Below are 22,555 nucleotides of genomic sequence, written 5' to 3'. Positions count from 1 at the left end.
TGGCTAATTCAACAAAAATCATTCACTTTCATCATCATCTGTTGTTTCTGCGGTTTTTGTGTTTCAAAAATTTTGGTCTTTGGAGATTTTCAGGAATACCATCATTCACGATAATCGTTGTTTCCTCTTTCGATGCGGAGTTCAAATTCAAATCAAAAAATGTTTTCAGCATCATCATCATGAAATTTTTTTTTCTGAATTTTTCTTTCCTTAACACATGTTTCCCGAATCTTTCTCATAACATCATCATCATCTGTTTCTGTTGGCGATGTGTTTCTGCTTGGACGGATTTTAAACGGATGAGTTGACATCTCAATTTTCAAAAAAGTCAATTCATCTGTTTTCATGTTGAACGGATGGCATTTCCAGAAATTATGAGTAAATCATCAATTCCAAAAATTTCTTTTTCATGATTTAAAAAAATCTCTGTTTTCGATTTTGCAATCGGTTCAAAGCCAAGTTAATCGAAATTCATCTTCTCATCTCAACATCTCTGTTTCTGTTGGCGATGTGGCCTTAAATGGAGTTTCCAGAAAATATCGGCTTATCGAAGTTTCCAAAATATGTCTTATTTAACACATGCAAATTGTTTGTATCATGTGCTAAACAGTTCAACGAAATCATCTCATTTTCAGCATCTCTCTGTTTTTTTGGCGATTGCGGATTTAAGGGAGTTTTCAGAAAATATTGGATTATGGAATTTTCAGAAATGTCTCAACTTCATTCATCATCTGTGTTTCTGTTGGCGATATGGGATAGTTATATTCAACGAAATCATCTCACTCTCAGCATCTCTGTTTCTCTGTTAATGCGGTTTTAAGGATTCCAGGACAAATCTCATTCACAATATCGCTGTTTCCTTGGTGATGCAGGTTTTGAATTTCATCTCAGTTTTAGCCTCCCTAATTTCTAATATCGATTTCGGACTTAATAGTTCAACGAAAAAAATCATCTCATTTTCAGCATCTCTTTTCTGTTCATGATCAGAGTTTTAAGGACTTTCAGGAAAAAAATTTATGGAGTTCCCAAAAATGTTTCATCTTTCATCATGTATGTTTCTGCTGCGATGCGGGCATAATCAGTTCAACGAAAAATATCTCCCTTTCAGCACCTCTGTTGTGACGATGTGGTCTTAAATGGTTAGAAAATTTTTTTGGCTTTTTTCAGAAATATCTCATTCACAACAACTTTCCCATTTCCTTTTTTGATGGAGACTTTATTTACATAGATTCAACAAAATCTCTAACGAATTTTTGTTTTCGAAATCTTTATTTTGGAAATCTCTTTCCTTACCGTCTTTTTCGGTTGGCTCACCGATTTCTACGAATCATCTAAGTTCCAGTTTTATGTTTTTTCTGACGGTTTAAGCAATATGCTATGGTGAAGAATACTTGTTAAAATGTGACCTTTTGACAGACGATCAACTTCTTGTCTGTGATTTCTTATAATACTTCGCTAGGTTGTCTCCTGATGGTAGCATTACCCGACTGTACGTGTCGAAGGAGGTTATAAACATGTGCGGATGCTGCAACCTAGTAGCCTCGTGACCTGATCATTTGGAATGTTTAAGGCCATAAGCTCCTTGCTATGAACTGGATGCGGTCTTTTATATCCACGAAGTTCATGGTTTAGAAGTACATGTTAAGCCGCCTCTGCTACTTTTGGGTGGTCACACTCATTCCTTATGGTCAGTAAAGTTGAAAATGTTCAAAAAAACAACATCAATTCAATGGTCACAATTTGATGAACATTCTTCAACTGTGTTTCAAAACATTATCTGTGTCTTAAATTATCTATACAAATATCTGTTTCTGTTGGCGAAGCGGTGTTAATGGAGTTTCCAAAAATATTGCTTAAGGAGTTCGAAGAAATCTCACTTCATTCACATCATCGATGTTTTCCCCGATGCATGCGGTCAACAGTTTAACGAAATCATCTCAATTTTCAGCATCTCTGTTTTTGTTGGCGAATGCGGATTGGGAGTTCAAGAAAATTGGAGTTCCAGAAAACATTTCATTCACATCATGGTTTTTCCTGGTGATGTGTTGCGGTCAACAGGTTTAACGAAATCATCTTATTTTCAGCATCTGTGTTTCTGTTTCTATGAGGATGTTGGCAGTTTAGAAAATATATCTGTTTTATATGGAGTTACAGAAAATATCGGTTAGGAAGTTCCAAGAAATGCCTCACTCTCATCATCTATGTGTTTCTGTTTGGCAATTCGGGCATAGCCAGTTTCATCGAAATCATCTCATTTTTCATCAGCATCTCTGTTTCTGTTGGGCGATTGCGCCTAATGGAGTTCCAGAAAATATCGGTCTTTCGAGTTCCAAAATATGTCTTATCTAAAACATGCAAATGTCATGCCTAAGAAGTTCAACGAAAATCATCTCATTTTCAGCACCTCTGTTTCGTTTGGCATTGCAGATTTCAGGTTTAAGGAGTTTCAGAAAATATCGGATTATGGAATTTCAAAATGTTTCAATCTCATCACTCTGTGTTTCTGTTGGCAAAACGGGCATGGCTAATTTTCAATCGAAATCATCTCATTTTCATCATGTTTCTGTTGCAATTGCGGATTTTTACGGTGTTTTCAGAAAATTTTGACTTTGGGATTTTTATCTATTTCACGATATCCGTTTTTCATGCGATATGGAGTAAACAAATTCAACATTTCAAAAAATTCTCACTTTCAGCATCTCAATGAAATTTTTGCTTTTCATCCTCTATGTTTTCTTTCTAAAAAGTTTCCATGTCCATTTGGAGTTTTCCAAGAAATCATCAAATTTACAGTTTTTCTATGTGTTTTGCTGGCGGTTTAAACAATTTCACATCATCGATGTTTCCATTCATGTTTGACAATGTCCATAAAATACATGTACTTGAAATAATTTTGATGCATAAATCAATCTGATTTCAAAAAGGCATCTGTCTAAAATTTCTTTTTATACATTTAAAAAAATCATATTTTCACTCGCGAATCGTAAGACATAATCAATCGAAATTTTTCATTCTCAACATCTCTGTTTCTGTTGGCGATGCGGCCTTGATGGAGTTCCAGAAAAAAGTTATCGGTTTATCGAGTTCCAAAAATCTTATTTAAAAATGCAAAATTCCCTTAACAAATTTCAACGAAATTATCTCATTTTTTCAGCATCTTGTTTTTTGGCATTGCGGATTTAAAGAGTTTCAGAAAATATTGGAATTGGGTTTCAAAATTCTTCACTCACATCATCTGTTTCTGTTGGCCGTTATAATCAGCTATCTCTCATTTCACTCATAAGCATCTTTGTTTCTTTCTGCTGTTTAATGCGGTCCTAAGGATTTCCAGGAAAAATCTCATTCACAATATCGCTGTTTCCCTTGGTGATGCAGGTTTTGAAAATCATCTCAGTTTTAGCCTCCCTAATTCTAATATCGATTCGGACTTAAATTTTCATGAAATTATCTCATTTTCAGCAGGTCTCTGTTTCTGTTTGAATATCAGATTTAATGGACTCTCAAAAAAATTCAAATATGTTTCACTTTCATCATATATGTGTTTCTGCTGCTGGCGATGCGGGCATAATCAGTTCAACGAAATCATCTCCCTCGCAGCATCTCAAATGTGGTCTTAATGGTGTTCCAGAAAATTTTGGCTTTGGAGTTTTCAAGACATATCTCATTTTCACAACAATCCCATTTCCTTTTTTGATAAGCTCGACTTTATTGTCTCACATTCAGCATTTTACGAATTTTTGTTTTCTCTTTCCTCTATGTTTCTCTTTCAAAATGCTATGTTTCACGTGGCTCACCGAGTTCTACGTTTCATCTAATTTTCAGTTCTTATGTGTTTCTCCTGACGGTTTAAGCACTATGCTATGGTGAAGAATACTTGTTAAAATGTGACCTTTTGACAGACGATTAACTTCTTGTCTGTTGATTTTTTATAATACTTCGCTAGGTTGTCTCCTGATGGTAGCATTACCCGACTGTACGTGTCGAAGGAGGTTATAAACATGTGCGGATGCTGCAACCTAGTAGCCTCGTGACCTGATCATTTGGAATGTTTTTAAGGCCATAAGCTCCTTGCTATGAACTGGATGCGGTCTTTTATATCCACAAAGTTCATGGTTTAGAAGTAGTTAAGCTGCCTCTGCTACTTTTGGGTGGTCACACTCATTCCTTATGGTCAGTAAAGTGAAAAAAATGTTCAGAAAAAACAACATCAATTTAATGGTCACAATTTGATAAACATTCTTCAACTGTTTTTCAAAGCATTATCTGTGTCCTTAAATTATGTATACAAATATCTGTTTCTGTTGGCGAAGCGGTGTTAATGGAGTTTCCAGAAAATATTGGCTTAAGGAGTTTCAGGAAACATTTTTCACATCATCGATGTTTCCATTTGCATGCAACGATCAACAGATTTAACGAAATCGAAATCATCTATTTTTAGCATTTTTCTGTTGGCGTATCAAGGAATTAGCGGCATTGGAGTTCCAGAAAAATTTTTCATTCACATCATCGAAATTCATTCCCGGTCATGCGGTTCAACAGTTTAACGAAATCATCTTATTTTCAGCATCTCTGTGTTTCTGTTTGATGAGGATTAAAGGTAGTCTTAGAAAATATCGGTTTATGGAGTTACAGAAAATATTATAGGAGTTCCAAGAAATGCCTCACTTTCATCATCTATGTTTTTTTTGCAATCGGCATCAGTTTCAACGAAATCATCTTTTTTTCAGCATCTCTGTTTCTGTTTTTGGCCTTATGAGTTCCAGAAAATATCGGTTAGAGTTCAGAAATATATGTTCTTATCTAAAACAAATGACAAATGCCACTAAAGAAGTTTCAATCGAAATTATCTCATTTGAAAGCATCTTTGTTTCGTTTGGCATTGCAGATTTCAGGTTTAAGGAGTTTTCAGAAAATATCGGATTATGGAATTTACAGAAACGGTAGAATTCACTCTCACATCACCTGTGTTTCTGTTGGCAAAACGGGCATGGATTCAACAAAAATAATCTTCTCATCATCTGAAAATCATGTTGGTGATGCGGTTTTTAAGGAAAAATTTGTTTCAAAAAATCTTTCTTATGTTATTTTCAGGATCATCTTCATTATATCCCAGGCACAAAACTTCTGTTTTTATGGGGTTTTAAAAGCGAATCATCTCACTATTCCATCTAAATTTTTTCTGGATCAAAACAACTTATGTTTCGATGCGGTTTTATGGTCATCTCTGTTTTAAAGTTGAATATGTTCGTCAAAAAGTTCTGTCATTGGAAATTCATCAATTTTCATCTAAGTCCTTTCTATCTGTTGGCGATGTTTTCATGGCGGTTTAAACAATTTTATCAGAAAAATCATTCATCTATTTCATGACATCAAAAAAAAATTACTTGCCGTTTCATTTTGCGATGCGGTCCTGAGTTTAAAAAATCGGCAATCATTTCAAGAATTTCATTTTAATCATTGCTCATTCATCATCTCTGTTTCTTGCTTTACCATCAAACTCAACGAAATCAAATTCACTCTCAGCATCTCAGTTTCTGTGGCGATATGACCGTAATGGAGTTCCAGAAAATATCAAGTTCCAAAGAAATGTTTTATTCAAAACATGGTTGTTTCTCTTATCTAAATGCGGCATAAACCAGTTCAATGAAATCATCAAATTTTCAGCAGCATCTGTGTTTTCTCTTGACAATGCGGATTTTAGTGAGTTTCAGGAAATATCGGATTATGGAGTTCTGATCAGAAATGTCAAACTTTCATCTTCTGTGTTTTCTGCAGGCGATTCGAGTTTAGCTATTTCAACGAAATCATCTAACTCTCAGCATCTCTGTTTCTGCTGTTAATGCGGTGTTAAGAAGTTCCAGGAGTTATCTCATTCACAATATCGCTGCTTCCCTAGGCGATGCAGGTTTGATAAGTTTGTGATGGAATCATCTCAGTTTACGCCTCCCTAATTCTCATGTCGATTCGCACGAAGGAGTTGAAACGTAATCAATCTCATTTTCATCATTATCTGGTTCCGTTGGCATATGCGTTTTTTTACGAGTTTCGGAAATATCTGATTATGGAGTTCCAAGAAATCTCAAACTCTCATCACCCTGTGTTTCTGATGGACGATACGGATATTATCTCCCTTTCAGCACTCTGTTGGTATGTGGTCTTAAAGGTGGTTCGGAAAATATTGGCTTTAGGATTTTTAGGAAATCTCTCACCCACATATTCCTTGTTTCCTATTTCGATATGGGTGTAACAGATTCAACAAAATCTTCTCCCCTTCTGCATCTCTAGGAAATAATTGTTCTTGGACATGCTTTCTAGAAAAAATCATAGCCTCTTTCTCAATCTTTCTGTTTTAGATTGATATTCTGTTTTAACGAAATCATCTTAATCTATTTGTTTCTCCTGGCGGGTTAATCAATAAACGATATACTTTGACGAAGAATACTTGTTTAAATGTGACCTTTTCACAGACAATCAACTTCTTGTCTGTGATTTCTCATAACACTTCGCTAGGTTGTCTCCTGATGGTAGCATTACCCGACTGCACGTGTCGAAGGAGGTTATAAACATGTGCGGATGCTGCAACCTAGTAGCCTCGTGACCTGATCATTTGGAATGTTTAAGGCCATAAGCTCCTTGCTATGATCTGGATGCGGTCCTTTATATCCACGAAGTTCATGGTTTAGAAAGTAGTTAAGCCACAAACATAAGTTTGTTTTGCAGTAAAATTAATTGACTGCAGTGGTAGACTGACTTTGATAAGAGTGGTACGATTTAAAAGTATTTTAGGCTAACCCCCTTTTTTTATATAGATAAGATATTGACACAACACCCGTCAACACAAAAATAGCCGTGCTATCATGGGATTGATCCGCAATTATTTTTAGAATATTATGTCACAATATATGCGTAACAATTTGAAAGAGCGAAAAAAATAGAGGTTGTTTCAAGGCAACAAGAAATAGGTAATATAAAAGAAGCCTTTGTATTTATTGCACGTTTTTGTATAGAAAATCATAAATTGAAATAAAATTGTGTGGTATAAAAATATCCATATTATAAGTAGACATTTGCTAACATTGGAATGTGTTCAACGTTAAGCCATCTGAGCCAAAATCTCATTTGACATGTTGTTAATGGTGTCGTGCATCATTTATAGGGAGTCGAACGTAATTGACAGTGCTACCATAACAATGAAGTCCAGCTTATGTAAATGTGCTATACACCTGAAAAACCGTGGCGCAGTAAAGCAAGATATTTTATTGGATACATATCTTCAATGTTGAAATAATTAAAACTTTCTTATTGACAGGTCAACGGAATATAAAACGTTTTAACAGATCCAAATACCTGCCGTTTGCCTTGTAACAGACTGCAATAAAGTTCAACATATTTTTGTGCAGGGAATAGCATATTGAGCTTCTTCAAGTTTAAAGGAACAAAACTGGATTTCGATATCAAAAGGTCTTCAAGAAAAACATTATGCTACGAGAAATGATTTGTAGAATGAAAGAAAACATAATCGTTTCAAATGAATGATCTTGACTTCTCGTAAGATCACACAGGAAAAAAGGCTAATGATTTGAAACTACTTCTCATCCGAAGCCAAAAATAATTAACTGAATGTCTGTTAGACGAAAAGGTTTTTTTTAGTTATTTAAACATATTTCGACCTTAATTCAATATCAAAGGGCTGTAATATATGTATTGCGTTTTACTACTAGTTGCATTAGGACAATCATCAGTAAGTAACATCGCGTTTTGCTGAGATAAGGCACGATCAAACATGCAAAGTATAGTTTCAAGGACGTTTTCGCACTTCACACACTCAAGACACCACATACACGGGACGTGGAGGCCATCTTTAAATGACCCTGACTGTTAATAGGACGTTAACACAATCAACCAAACCTAACTGTTTTAAGTAAATTAGCAACAACGGAATGGGCAATATATCATGTCACAAACGGGTACAATGTACATTTTAATTCGATCAATAACTAGTATATCAAATGTACGTCCTGCAGGTAGGGAATTATAAGCGTACTATATGATATTGATCTTTAAGTACACACAAGTTAAATAGATTTGTTTCAGGTTGTTGAATACAAATTCGTCGAAAAGATTACCCCGGTATTTATAGCAATATCTAGCATGACGCGTTATTTATCGCCTCAGATAACGGCTTATGTCACACTTGAAACAGGAAGTAAGTTAGTCAGCATGACCAGTGTGAAAAGTATCCTCAAGTGAAGCATGTACTGTAAGTAATCTTTCTATTCATAAAACACTCAGTACAGTTTTTAGTGTCATAAACTGATGTTTTAAAACGTGGTCAGAAGTGTACATGTATTCGACAAAGTCTAGTTCACGTTAAACGGCTTCATTCTATATAACTTATGTTTTAGGCTAACCCATTATATTTCACGGTCGTCATTGTTAAAAAAAATAAATACTTTTTTATCGAAATTTATTTTCACCACATTTGTTGATATGAGAACATTGTATGGACAGTATTTAAGATAAACGTGTATTTGAACGCAATCTTCAGGGACATCAGGGCTATCAACTAGGTGTGACATGACCTTATTCGAGTGATAATGTTTTGAACGAATTAAATTCCTCGACATTTTGCCTTCCCTGGTCCCCTCTACCTCGTCTGGGGAGGTACTATAATTGACACTATATAATGACAGAATATGCCATCTTTTTTGTACTAAATACGCTATCCAAACATAATCATTTTTAGAAATTGAAATTCACGTAACAATGAGTATGCAAAAAATACTACTGTTTTTTAATGACGCAATATATTGTTCTAGACAGATAGATAAAGGTAATTATAATCAGCATATACAAAGGTATACCGGAGAGAAACAGCTCTACATAAATGTACTACTGTGAAAGTATAATTATCACTACGCCGTATTGAATTTCAGTTGTGATATAGATCGTACAATTGTCAATAGTTAGATCGAACACTGTATTATATGAAAACGACATGTTTATCAAGAATGACGTAAGTGTCAATATAAAAGCTATATTGAAACTAGACTTTTTCGTGATATGACAGGTTCGAATATTCATTCTGTGTTTTTGTGTAATGGACATCCCATCATCAATGTCGGTTTCATATGAAATGGCTTTATTACCATTATATACCAGTTTCTGTCTGCTTTTTGGAAAGTTTTGCGTAAGCTAAATTATACAATTGTATATAGATGACCATGTTTAACATTTTATTAATAGCAGTTGTATAGAGCAATTATCGTAAATTGGAATATTTTGGATGTGATCATATATTGACTTATTTGGCGTTTTGCATGGAAGCACAAAATATGGCAAATATTTATATATATGAATTTTAGTTTTGATATTTATTTGTTTGTATATAACTCGATACATCAACATGTCGTTTATTAGGTATGTGAACCGCTACTCTCGGCTAAATTACTTGATCACGTTACATAAACATACATTTTAGGTATGTGCTGTTAAACGGAGAAAAGGTTACCTGTGCGAGTTTTTCTTTTTTGCAAATATAGTTAGATCTGTCACTATTAATCACTTTTATTGAAAAAACCAATATTTCAGAGCGTTGTGTTTACATTGTTGCGGGATCTATTGTGTATATACAAAGTAAATATTCGGAACTATTTTTCCTTTGATCAAATCAAGTTATGCACCAAACATTTTTATGACATAAGGAAACGCCCTATTTTGATACAAAAAACGCCAACATATGCCAATTTACGGTGAATGTATATAAAGTGCTAAGATGTAAGATTGCGGTTAATATTTTATTGTAGTTAACCATGGAGATTACATCCCTCTTGTTCCAGTCGTTTGACTCCGTGCTGACCTTGCTAATACACGGACGGTAGTACAAACCACCACTATATCAGTGATGTATACCGTGAAACACAAGGATGCCCGCACTGGCACTGGGTAAAAATATGATTTTTACTTAAAACAATTGCAGTCAGTAATTACCGCCAAACGTGTTTAACAGGATATTATCTATATCTTGTTTTATCAAACAAGTTGAATTCCGTCACATTCCATATCATTTCAACTAAATGTTCGTATCAATATTTACAATTGTTGCCTTCGTTAACAAACAAGCGGTAATTACGGTTCCCAGCTGATATCGGTAATCAACTGACTCCGAGTAAATTAAGATGTTGGGAAAATGTATGATCGCATGAGTTTATTCTGTTAAGATGGTAGTTTCTTCATGTAGGCGCTTAAATCAATACAGTCGTAGCTAGATCTTCAAGCATTTAAAAGTCCTTGATTCAAGTAACTGTATTATGTAGAAAAGTGTGTCTAATTTTAAGTTATGTACAAATTGACCATTTTTTGTTCAAATAAAACCCCCATTTTCTGAATAATGTTTTTTTTTTATGTTAGATATATAGCGTTGAAACTTTGTTATTTAATCTAAGATTAATGATATTGACATTTAGGCTATTTAATACGCAGGACACATTTTGACAAACCGACAAAATAAAGGGATCAATCATCCATCATTATACAATTTGATTAATGATAAATAGAGGATTTTTTGGTGCTTAAATTGGTATATCTTGGAAAATTATGGTTCAGTTTTATTTTGAATATTGACTTAATAAAGGAAAACATTATATATTTATTATCTTAGTTTGCTGAAACAATCGATTTTTTTTATTTTGATTGTTTGTTATGATTTTTATGCATTTTAGATCATTGTTTTTACCTTAAGAACAACAAAAAATCACTAAATATATTATTAAGAGAAAGCAATTGTTTTTCTTGAAAAAGCATAAATATACATATCTATTTAGGTATTGCATAAATAATGGAATATTTTCTGATAGATTTTAGTTTACAGAACAAATTAAACTCAGACAAATATTGTTTTTTCATTTACAGGAATTTACAGGAAAGCTTTACAGATGCTCCACCGCCGACAGAGCATAAATGATATTCATCATATAAACAATAAATAGTGTTTAATCGTGTATATATATGTCTAATTAACACAAAAAATAATATAAAATAATTTATTTTGCCTTTGATGCATGCACAGTTAGTACTTCATTCAATATAATATATAGTGCCACGGATTTTTTTCGGGATGCAATTAATTATTTTGCATATTTTTAACTTGAAGTAAAATTAGAATCTCAAACTTTTCAATGGTGGTAATGGTGTAAAGTAAGTAACTTTTGTAACTGAAGAAAAATACTTAATCGTCTGCTCCTGTTTTTGATAATGAAAAAATATCATTTGTCAGCGGTGGAGCATCTTTAAAAATGACACAAAAAAAAAAAAAAAAAAAAAAATATGGAAAAAAATTGCATGTGCAATATCTTCGAAAATCTGACAGAAGATGCATAACGCTATGGTTTCTTGATAAAACCAGTGTAAAGAACATTGAAAGACGGGGACTTTTTGAGCAATTTTGTTTCCCCTGAATATGGATAAAGTCAAACTCTAAAGGTTTTGTTTGACTTTGCTCGAAATGTTATACTTTAATACCTATTTATATATGATTGTAGTATCAGATCAATTTCTGAATGGATAATACATTAGTTAAATCATTTTTTTTTAATTTTATTTCAGCAATCCCCTTTTCTGTGATCTGCATGCTCTTTATAACAGCTATATGTCTGTGGACAACAAGACTTAGCCGACATCTATTAAGAATCGTTCGGAAAAAAGACAAGTATGTAGTCAATCATATATGTCGTGAATCGTTGGCAACAAATAACCAGGGCAAAGATGTGGCAGTTGAATCCTCATTCATAATGACCGATAGGATACAAACAAATAAGTATACACCATTCATATTATCATCAGATATTGGAATACCTGAACGGGAGCAAAGGGAGCTGGACCATATTCAGGTATCACAGCAACCAACTACAAATGCTGATCAGAAGACCTCTGACGAAAAATACATTCAAATATGAAGCGAAAAATGAAGAAACCGAACTGTACCTACATGATGTAGTGGAATATCAGCAAATTTTTACTGAGGAGGATAATATGGAAAACGACAAAATCCCAAAAACAAATTTTCTAAATGGTCTTTGGAAAATGATGATGAACAAATCGGATTGGACAATTTGGAAATCTCTATCGATAGATCAGCTGTCAGGCTTTTTTTTTGTAAGGAGTGTTTCAATGACGCAGCTGAAACATTTGCTTTATATGGTTCTGTTCACACCGACCGAGAGACGTTATCGCAGTGTATAGATATAGACAATAACCGAACACTGGTGTCTCCGGTACCAGAGTTCAATGTTGGACATGTGATGCTCAGCGATTATGCAAGAATTGAAATCCCATTATGTGTTCCAGTCACGACTTGTTCTTTGAAAGTACATTGGATGGAGACATGTGAATCCAATCCAAAGAAAGTGGAAGATGTACCTTTTCTGGAATCCCTGCATCAGACTGATTTAGATATATTTCTATATCCTCCCTGAGGGACGAAATACTTGCGTACATGTATATACTAAACATTTCTCCGTGATATTTTGCACGGTATGTAAGGAAGATGTACGTTTTCAAATGGAAGCTGAAGTGTTTGTTAGAGAAGGAAGCCAGGCGGGTTGTCCAAATCTACACATAAAGATGCCGTTATTGGGACCGTACGAAATGCTAGAAGATTGTCGTGAAGTAAGTACAGTAGTCTATTCAAAATAAAGTCCTTAGGAATCAGGTTCAATGCTTTATTAGTAATTTTGATATATTTAAACACGAAGCCCATGGGCCATAACAGTCACCTGAGTTCGGTTACAGAATGAAACAAAGATAGAAAAATACTATATATTGACTCATCAGGCCCTTAAAGAAGTCGGTGATTTTATAAATTTGACTTTTTAATCCATGGAGAGTATTTGGTTCTATTCAATCTGTGACTTTAGAAGAAGATTTTTAATATTCTAGCCATTTTGACCCCTTTTTGCCCCGTCCCTCTGGCCCCTGGAGGTCTGTCAGGACCAAAATAGATATGCCTTTAAAATGCTATCTCAGACTAATAATTATAATCAAGTCTGACTCATTTCCTATGAAAATTGATCAAATAATGCTCAAAATTCATTTTCCCTATATAAACCATAGTAAACATGACCACCTCCCCAGAGCGAAACGTGTGAACCCAGGGTCATAAAATTCACAATTTTGGTTAAGAACCTTAAGACCTTTCTATCTATGAAGAGTATCGGATTCTACCGTTTCTAATTTAACGTTATCTTCTTCAGGAGCGCTATAGAAGAATGGAGGAAGTCAACTTTAAAAGAATCGACAGAGGGAAAATTAACATTCTGAAATCTGAACAGGAAACAGCAATGGAATTCCAGCTGAAACCCCCATCCAACTGGGGTCACCAGATGGATGATGAGGGACCTATTTTCCAAGAGGAGCAAGTAAGGATATGTAACTCAGGCAGATTCAAAAATGAAATAAATTTTCAAAATTAAAAAATAAAAATTATGTCTACAAATGCATTTCAGATGGTTGCAAGATCGTTTATCATGCAAAAGCTGACATTCATGTTCTTTGGCGCAAATAGTGCTGTTTTAAAAGAAAGTATTTATTCAAGCTGATTTCACAGAATGACCATTGCACTTAACGATGGTAAAGTGAGTAAAAACATTTTCTTATACTTCCAGGTTCAAAGAGCTGTAAACAATAACCCCTGCAGTCTTTTATTGCTTATTATTTTTTCAGTATATGGACGAGTCTCCTACGATTGAATGCATATCTAAAAGACACAATCTTCAAGATGATGGCGACATTCAATGGAAAATTAGATGTGAGAAACCCTTCCGGGGCAAAGTAGCTGTTACAATCAATATCACTAACGTCAGCAGACGTGACCCAACAAGGAGTAAGAAAAAGTAGATTTCATACAGAATGTACCATACAAAATCGTTCTAGTACAGTAAGTATAAGCTAGTCGTACTCGTTATGATTGAAAAGTCACTATTTTAGGGGAAATGGTAATACAGAATATCATTCGAAGACAATTTAATTGCAAATGAAGTGAAAGACTAGATAGAGATGGTTAGGCACGCTACACGCCTCAAACACTAAAGATAAGACCCAACTTAATCACACACATCAGTTTCAAAACTAACAAAGGCATTGCTATAGCGAGTTGATATACATGTGAATAACTAACATCTTAAATTATATGGATAATTCCATTTTCATACATCAGCTACAAGGAGTTGAAGTATTTAAAATGTTGCCCATCAAGTATTAACGATTTATCTACTATTCATTGTTGTTATAACTAATATTTTCAAAACACACTTATATACTCTGTCATTCTTATCTAGTTCCTCATTCAATCAATCATGTTTACTGCCATTTTTTCCAGCCCGGCTCAGGGATAGCGTATGATGAACCATTAAAGCGTCTTATAAAAGGTCTTGGAGGACGAGAGAATAGAATTAACCTTGTGAAAAGGCTAGGTGGCGCACCGTAGGTACAATATATAGACACTATCTAACCTCGACTTTGTCTTAAAAATTACATTTAAGTTACGTTGCATGTTAACTTCATTGTAATAATATGCCAATTAAACATTTGATAGATGAACATTGGCATGAAACTTGATGGTTAAGCTTCCAAAAAGCATATGTCGGCCTATGAAAGAGCCGAAATCTAGGGATCATATATTCCTGGTTTTGAATAAAACGATTTCAATCAATGCCATGTTCAGTGACTTCGGGTTTTATCGGATTTCGAAGCGTATCACGTGACTGACGTTCGACACGGTAACTAGCGTAAGCGCACATGTGTTTGTTTACGTTATCCTTCTGGCCAATATGAGCAAATCATGCTGGTATATGTCCACAGAATGAGTATTTAAAACATCCAATTCACACATTGCCGTGAAATATTGTGTGTATCAAATATTGTATTGTACGATCATTATTTTCGTTGTAGATCCAGTCTGCTGAGGTCGACCACATGTTTTGTTTATGAAAAAAATGTTGACGTTTTTTCTTGGTTTCACAACTCTCGTGTTACTTCGAGAATGTGTTTGGAATGAATCGGCATCTTTCAAGCCTAATTTTCACGTGTACATGTTAAAAAGAGTTTTTACTTTTACAATTAAAAGTACATCCAGTGCTGCAACTTTATTAAAAGTGGTAAACTTAGAAAGAATGTATTAAGTTAAAACTCAGACAGACGGAGAAAAATATGTATAACATTTAAACAGTTTTCACTATGACAAAAAAGAGAAGAGCGAAAATTATTGACCATACAACTTTAAGTTGTAATAGATCTAGTCTATGATAAAGGATCATCACACAACATATTTTGTTACTGTATCAAGGTTTATGATTTTCAACGTACGGTCGAGTATTCTTAATAATTTGGTTAACGTGTAGTTTGAATTAAAAAAATGCAATAAGAGTTTTGTGAATATAGTGTAATACCGTTGATCTTTCATAAATGTAATTTTTCAGTGAAAGTGGTGCGTTAAGATAGTTGACAATTGCAGATATCAAAAAAAAGCATTTATCAAAATTTGACTTCCCGCCATCATCAGAACTTCTGAATTTATTGGCTGACGTGTTTCTGACTGTCTTGAAATTTAGTTGCTTTATCTCGTTCATCTTTTTATGATCAATTGCAATTTATTTTTATTTCTTGTAGAACCAACTCGTCACCTGATAAAGATGAATCCCATGTCGACACTCTATCCGACATCCTACGCCAAGATCCTCAGTCCTTTTTGACGAAAGTCTCTAAGGCTTTATCATATATGAGAATACCATGCAATGAAGATGTCAGTTACTTTTTCTACAATTTTCCCAAGGTAGAACCACCAACTCAGAGATTGACAGCAACCCACACAAACGAACAAAAATCATCTCGTAAAACCCTCGATGAGACTCGTCCGAAATCTATAGATTCAGGACCAAAGTCTGATTGTTATGAAAGCTCTCCAGTCGAACATGATGAAAACGGAGCCGTAGGAGGGGGTTTGCAATGGGTCGACCCGTTAAGTGGCAATTATGATGTACATGAAATAGGCAATGGCTACATTCCAGGGAGCGAGAGTGGAATAGGTATATCTGCAATAAAACAGCATTCGTAAGATAAAATTACCTGTCGAATACAGGATTTTTCCGTCCTATAGTACTTCTTACAATACAGATTTCAGATGACTTCTGATCACAATGATATGTTTAGTAAAATTGTATGACAATACCGTTATTACCTCATCTCTATAATTTAGAATATGGCTATCCATGTTTTAGTAACTATTGAAATAAAACAATATCTCTCTATCGTGATATAATATAAATTATAATGGTGGTGCCGTGCATCATACTAAAACCTCTTTATTTCTTAGTTTGGCAATTACTGCATATATATGTAAAACTTTGATGTGTGACTTCCCCGTCATGTCCATGTAAGTTACAATTATATGAAACACCATTTCGGCAATTGTCCTTTAGTTCTAACCCTGTGACAACGGCGTCACTTCTGAGGTTAACGATTGTTTCTGCTACTTAAAATGCTTAATTTATTATAACATATTGGTTTATCGTTATCAACATCATGTGATCGGTTTGGTTAAGTTTGGTTATTTATTATGTTTAGCTCCTATTAACAGCCAGGTCATGTAAGGACGGTCTCTCATATATTGGGGTGTGTGGCGTGTACGGCGTGCGTGGTGCGTGGTGCGTGTTTTGCGAGACTGCGGTTATGGTCATGCGATCGGTTGAGGTGTGCTAATTGAACACTTTTGCAGGATACTGGAATAAGATAGTACTATACTAAATATCCAAGCGTTCCCGCTATCCAAAGGTGACGCATCAAAACCATGTGTATCACACCACTTGCTTTCATCGAGCTAAAACACAATCGATTCAAGGGCAAAATAAAACAACCATTAACGCGTTTACAGAGTAAAATGTTAACTTAGGCCATTGGAAAATAAAACCAGATCAGTTCATTATATAGTTGCATTTGCCATTGTATTTCATAAAGCCGACAACTGACATTTCAATAAAGGTTGGAGATCCCAAAACGACGTGGTAATGTACAAATTACCGTCGATTAGTCCCACCTTCCGGTGATTGCGACATCACAAAAGAAGGTGGGACTAGTCGACGGTTAATTGTACTTTACCCAAGTCGTTCTGGGATCTCGAAACCGCAGTTTTTCAAAGGTAACTTCTTGGAGCAACGTGATTTGTATCTATTAACATAATTTTGTCGATAAAGCCACAAGCGATAGTTTATATGTATATACTTGTTCCAATAACATATGTTGTACTTGAACTCTGATCATCAATGTACACCTATTGAACCGAAGTTTTCAATTAACATTGTACGCACATGATCGCGATCAAGGGAGATAACCGCTGGAGTTTAACATTTATTAATGGTAGATACTGTTTTGCGTAAAAGATAACGTCATACGGACACACTGATCATGGTCCGCACTGATGGAACCTAGATCTGTACTGAATAAAGGGATCGATTTGTAAGCCCAACTTGCCTCTCTAATTCACTGCATAACGGTAATTGGAATTGTAGTTTACGACCGTAAGAACCCACCAATGAGGCACCCCGTTTATGTTCAAACTAGCGTGTCAATTGTATGTTCCATACCCCTAACGTTCTTATCGGGGCTGCCCTCCAATGTTGTGAGCTATCGCAGTCATCTTAAACACAAGATATTGGAAAATAATAGCCACACTATAATGACAGTGGACAAACCAGTCGCCCAACTTCCTTTATGCTCAGCGTTAGGCAGGAGTAGAAACTACCATTTTTTTTTTTACTTTGTTGTGTCTCGGGCAGAGGACAGAACATACCCCAAAGGGGCGAGCGTCGAACAGAAGGCCAAAAGTGAGGCGGTGTCAAGGGAAACGTTATGAAGAAAAAGTTATTTAAGAAAAAGAAAAAAGAAAGGATCCTAACTTTAGTCGCCTTTTACAATCATACAATAAGAGCAGTAGGTACCTGACTGAAATACTATGACATCTTAGCAGATATACAGAAATAATAACATTATTTTATCTGGACAAACCTTACTGTACCAGATGACCATGGTCAGAATCTCGAGTGAAAACGTATATTTTATTCACCTTGTTTTTACGGCTAAATTAAGCACTTTTCAAAAAGAAGCTTTAATCCAGTAGAATATTGTAGCCAATGTCTTAAGAGGCTAAAAAACGGAAATATGAATGACTAAGTACATACATATTAACTATTCTTTCAAAACATCGCAATGTAATTAATTTTCATATCCTATTAAGGCACGTTTGAAAGCTAGATTGAAAATAAATTATTTTTATAAAGTACACTGAAGCATGTTTTCGTTATATTGGCATAGCTACCTTGAGCCTGGAAAATATAGTGTTTCCATAGTCCCCGTATTATTGTGTCGGCCCATATCCCAGACAGCAAGTTCGTCTCCCCGATGTTCGATTGTCTCCACATTAAAGCCAAGAGTCTGTGTGGTGGTGAAGAAGTTCCGGTGTAGTAGCTGGTACAAAATAGTCGTCTTTCCTGTTAACCAAGCAAAGAGTGATAACTCCCACTACTTGCTGGTTTTGTTTATTATATTTACATCCTTATAACAGTTAGAAATGACAATAATTCATAAAAACAAAAAGAATTTCCTATGGTAGAATTACATATTTGAATACTTTAAAATGAAAAAAAAATCTTTTAAATGAGACAAATTTTATCGATGCTTTCTCAAATTCATCGATATTTTTTAACAATTTAGCTATTTTTGCCTATTTATACTTTTTATAATGTGAGTACACACACATATATATAGTGTGCTTTAACCAATACCAATTTACTAGGGTAATGTGGTTTAAGATGATTGACGGTTGTAGTGGTTTACCTGCGTCGTCCAGGTCCGCCATTATAAGTCTGATGGAGCGATCCCCATGCAGAATGCAGCACTCTTGTTACAACCCATGTCACGTGATTCAAATGGATACTGGTGACGTAATCGCTAATGTCTTAAGCTTTCTTTCCCAGCACCTCCCCTTCAGACCACATTTTTTAAATGGTAAGGTGGCTGTTAAGATAATGTTTTGTTTTCCATAATTGTATTCACTTAATCATTAGTAATGATACTGTTTTGCTACTGTCGTCTTTTGTACGCACATCTTTGACTTGTTTAATAGTTTTGCACAAAACTTTGAAAAATTAAGTTTTGTATTACGTAATTTCACACGTAAAATGAAACATCATAGAGAGGTTAAGAATCTAAACTTGTACTTGTGCGTGTACGTGTAGCTACACGTACACGTACACGTATATTTAAGCGAAGAAAAATGACGTTAAATATATAACAACGTGTACGAGTACGTGTAAAGAAAATCGAAAATGGCGGACATTTGTTCTCTAGCTGCTATCACTGAAGATGACGAGCTACTACTTCTATCAACGATTCGAAAAGCAGAAGATGTGAGCATGCCGAAATTTAGTCTCGAAGACCTCACAGACGAGCAATGTTTGATTTTTTTTAGATTTTCAAAGAACGATCTTTACATCATAACATGCAGTAATGGTACAGTGTGTACCGGTCTTGAAGGCTTTTGCATCCTTCTAAGACGTCTTTCATATCCGTGTCGTCTTGAAGATCTTCGGCCGGCCACTTTTTGGAAAGTCAGCTGCTGAACTATCTTACATATTTAACGAGGTTCTTGACTATGTTCATAACGTCCATGGACATTTATTAGAAAATTTTAACAGACCTTGGCTATCCATTCAGTATCAAGAACAGTTTGCAGCATCAATACAGCGCCGGGATACACCTTTACATAACTGTAGGTGGTTTATTGACGGAACGGTACGGCCAATTTGTAGACCACAGAAGTAACAAAAGCTAGTCTTCAATGGCCATAAGAGAGTTCACTCATTGAAATTTCAAAAGCATCGTTACCCCAAACGGTATGGTAGTTTATATTATTTGTTTGGACCAATGGGCGGGGTCACGATGCTGCGTTATTTAGGGAAAGCAACGTGGAAATGCAAATGCGTCGACACATGACCACCTGTCAAGGTAAACACCTTTGTGGTTTATGGGGACCCAGCTTACCCTCTAATACCACACATAATCACGCCATATAGAAGTGGTGTCTTGTCAGCAAACCAAATGCTTTTCTATAGAAAGCCATAGCTGCCTTGTTTTTATAAATGTCCATTATATGATACGATTTCATAATTATATGATACAAAATCATCATTATATGATACGACTTTATCATAATATGATACGATATTGTCATTATACATGTATGATATGACTTATCGTTATATGATACGATATTGTCATTATATGATATGACTTATCATTATATGATACGATATTGTCATTATATGATATGACTTATCATTATATGATACAAAATCATCATTATATGATACAAAATCATCATTATATGATACGACTTTATCATAATATGATACGATATTGTCAATATATTATATAGCTTATCATTATATGATACGAGTTGTAATTACATGATACGAATTCACCATTACATGATACGAATTACCATTATATAACGCTTCTCATTAGCATAATTTGCTAGCATATAATGGTGAAATGGTATCATATAATGATGAAATCCCGCCATATAATGTCAGTGTATCAGAATGACGAAATCCCGTCATATAATGATGATATCGTATCATATAACGCTAATTTCGCATCATATAATGATGATATCACATCATATAATGGTGAATTCGTATCATATATTGGCAATATCGTATCATATAATGAAGATTTTGTATCATATAATGGACATTTATAATATAAGGCAGGCAATTTTTAGGCAGCTATGACTTTCCATACTTTTCAACAAGAAAATGTCTGCTGTCCGGATCTGTGTGGAATGGAATTTCGGGAAAGTACTCTCGTTGTTTGCAATTCTTGACTATAAGAGAAATAAAAAAAAACTGTATCTCCAGCCTGTCGGAAAGTACTAAAAAGTAGCCACGCTGCTCACAAATTGCCATACAGGTCTGTCTCTATGGAAGCGAGACTAGATCTTTCTTCGGACTTAACCCAACATCTCTTGTATCATATTTGAAAGAATAAGTACATGTACATTTCATCCAAAACATGATCATTCAATTTCGATCTTCTATGTGTATGTCAGAGTATACATATCAGTATGATGCTTCTGATCAGATAAACTAGTGTGCGCTGACAAATTTTAACGAGGTAGTTGAATGATCACCTACATTATAAAGTCTAACATTCTTTTGATGAAGTTCATAGTCTTTGGGGTCTAATAGAACGCATGATAATCTATTTATGGGTGATCTTGAGGTGAAGTGGTTAAAACCACTCGCCTTTCACCTAGTCGGCCGCGGTTCGATCCCTGACACGGACGTGAAAAGGTCAGAGCTTACCTATGTACACGATCAGCTCGGTTTTCTCCGGATACTCCGGTTTCCTCAAACGCTAAGACCTTTTGCTTGAAACTTGCTATAAAGACAATCTCCATGTCAAGATCCCTTGTCTATAAAGGACAGACTCATAAACCCAAACTGGTGTAAATTGCTATTTAATTGGCCTCTGTAGAAAGGGCATCAGTCTATAAAGGACAAGTTGCTGTGCCCCTTTAACCGATTAAAGACAGCTTTGACTGTATCAAAATCAAAACTCATCGTTTGACATTGATACAGACACATACAAAATGTACTTTTTGTCCATACCCAGGTATTATATTGGTTTATTGTTATATTTTCTAAATCACGCCGTCGGAGTAGGCCTAGGCTTTACATTCCTGAGCTGGGACAGTCGTTCATTCTGAGTAAGAACTGTAGTGAAGAATCACAGTATTCAATGAACACCATTACAGAAAAAAATCTAACGTATGAAAAGTAGCATGGTTCTAAAAAAAGTTTTCACTGAACAATAAACATACTGAATATAAACAGTACACAGAACTGTAGTACAATTTATGTATTCGTTACTGTACAGTAGGTCTACGGTATGTTACATTGTAACTGTGGGCGGATAACCTTTTAAACCCCTACGAATCTACTAAAACAACGGTCAATCTCAAAAATTATCTTAAAATGTATCAGCCGCAATATTTAAAAAATCATATTTAATCTTTATTTCATAGAAAAATATCTTTAATATTGCGAGAAACGCTACAAGTTTGTATTTACGTGTAGATCCAGCCGTACAAGTTGATGGCTACGTGTACGTGTAGCAATCAGCAGGAAGTGATGACGTAATTCACGTAAAAAGTAGGGGAATTCCCTATACACGTACACGTACACTTACACGTATGAATATCTTAACCTCTCTATTGTTTTATACATAGTGATATGTATCCGTCGTTTTAATAAAACGGCAATTTTCAATCTAATTAACGTGTCTGTCAATTATATTAAATAAGTCACACGAGCTTGCCATGGAAGAGACATATAAAGTTTCAACTGAAATTCATTTATAAAGCGCCTTATCGGGTTACTGACGTGTAACGTATACTTATCTTCCAACTGTGATTGGGTAGTATCATTATTGAGATGTTATGAGA

General features: G+C 34.8%; 1 protein-coding gene, 1 long non-coding RNA gene and 1 pseudogene across 3 annotated transcripts; all 3 read left to right on the top strand.

Annotated features, from left to right (window-relative positions):
- Nucleotides 1-8,089: 8,089 nt before the first annotated feature.
- Nucleotides 8,090-12,061, top strand: LOC138332794 (uncharacterized). The gene is made up of 3 exons (XR_011209875.1): nucleotides 8,090-8,260; nucleotides 9,807-9,945; nucleotides 11,605-12,061. It is a non-coding gene; the product is annotated as an uncharacterized lncRNA (long non-coding RNA).
- Nucleotides 12,062-12,462: 401 nt separating this feature from the next.
- Nucleotides 12,463-16,714, top strand: LOC138333585 (uncharacterized). 2 transcript variants are annotated; one of them, XM_069282049.1, is made up of 5 exons: nucleotides 12,463-12,666; nucleotides 13,251-13,415; nucleotides 13,720-13,933; nucleotides 14,375-14,478; nucleotides 15,664-16,714. In XM_069282049.1, exons 1-3 carry the CDS (start codon nucleotides 12,559-12,561, stop codon nucleotides 13,891-13,893), a joined length of 447 nt encoding a protein of 148 aa, XP_069138150.1. In that variant the 5' UTR covers nucleotides 12,463-12,558; the 3' UTR covers nucleotides 13,894-13,933; nucleotides 14,375-14,478; nucleotides 15,664-16,714. The 2 variants fall into 2 exon arrangements, with proteins under 2 accessions (XP_069138150.1, XP_069138151.1); XM_069282050.1 differs by having other exon boundaries at nucleotides 14,375-14,482.
- Nucleotides 16,715-19,373: 2,659 nt separating this feature from the next.
- On the top strand, nucleotides 19,374-21,096 carry LOC138332645 (uncharacterized; annotated as a pseudogene).
- The last annotated feature ends 1,459 nt before the right edge of the window (nucleotides 21,097-22,555 follow it).

Source organism: Argopecten irradians, chromosome 10 (assembly GCF_041381155.1).
Source record: "Argopecten irradians isolate NY chromosome 10, Ai_NY, whole genome shotgun sequence".
Classification (NCBI taxonomy): Eukaryota; Metazoa; Mollusca; class Bivalvia; order Pectinida; family Pectinidae; genus Argopecten; species Argopecten irradians.
This window is presented reverse-complemented; position numbering and strand designations above follow the sequence as displayed.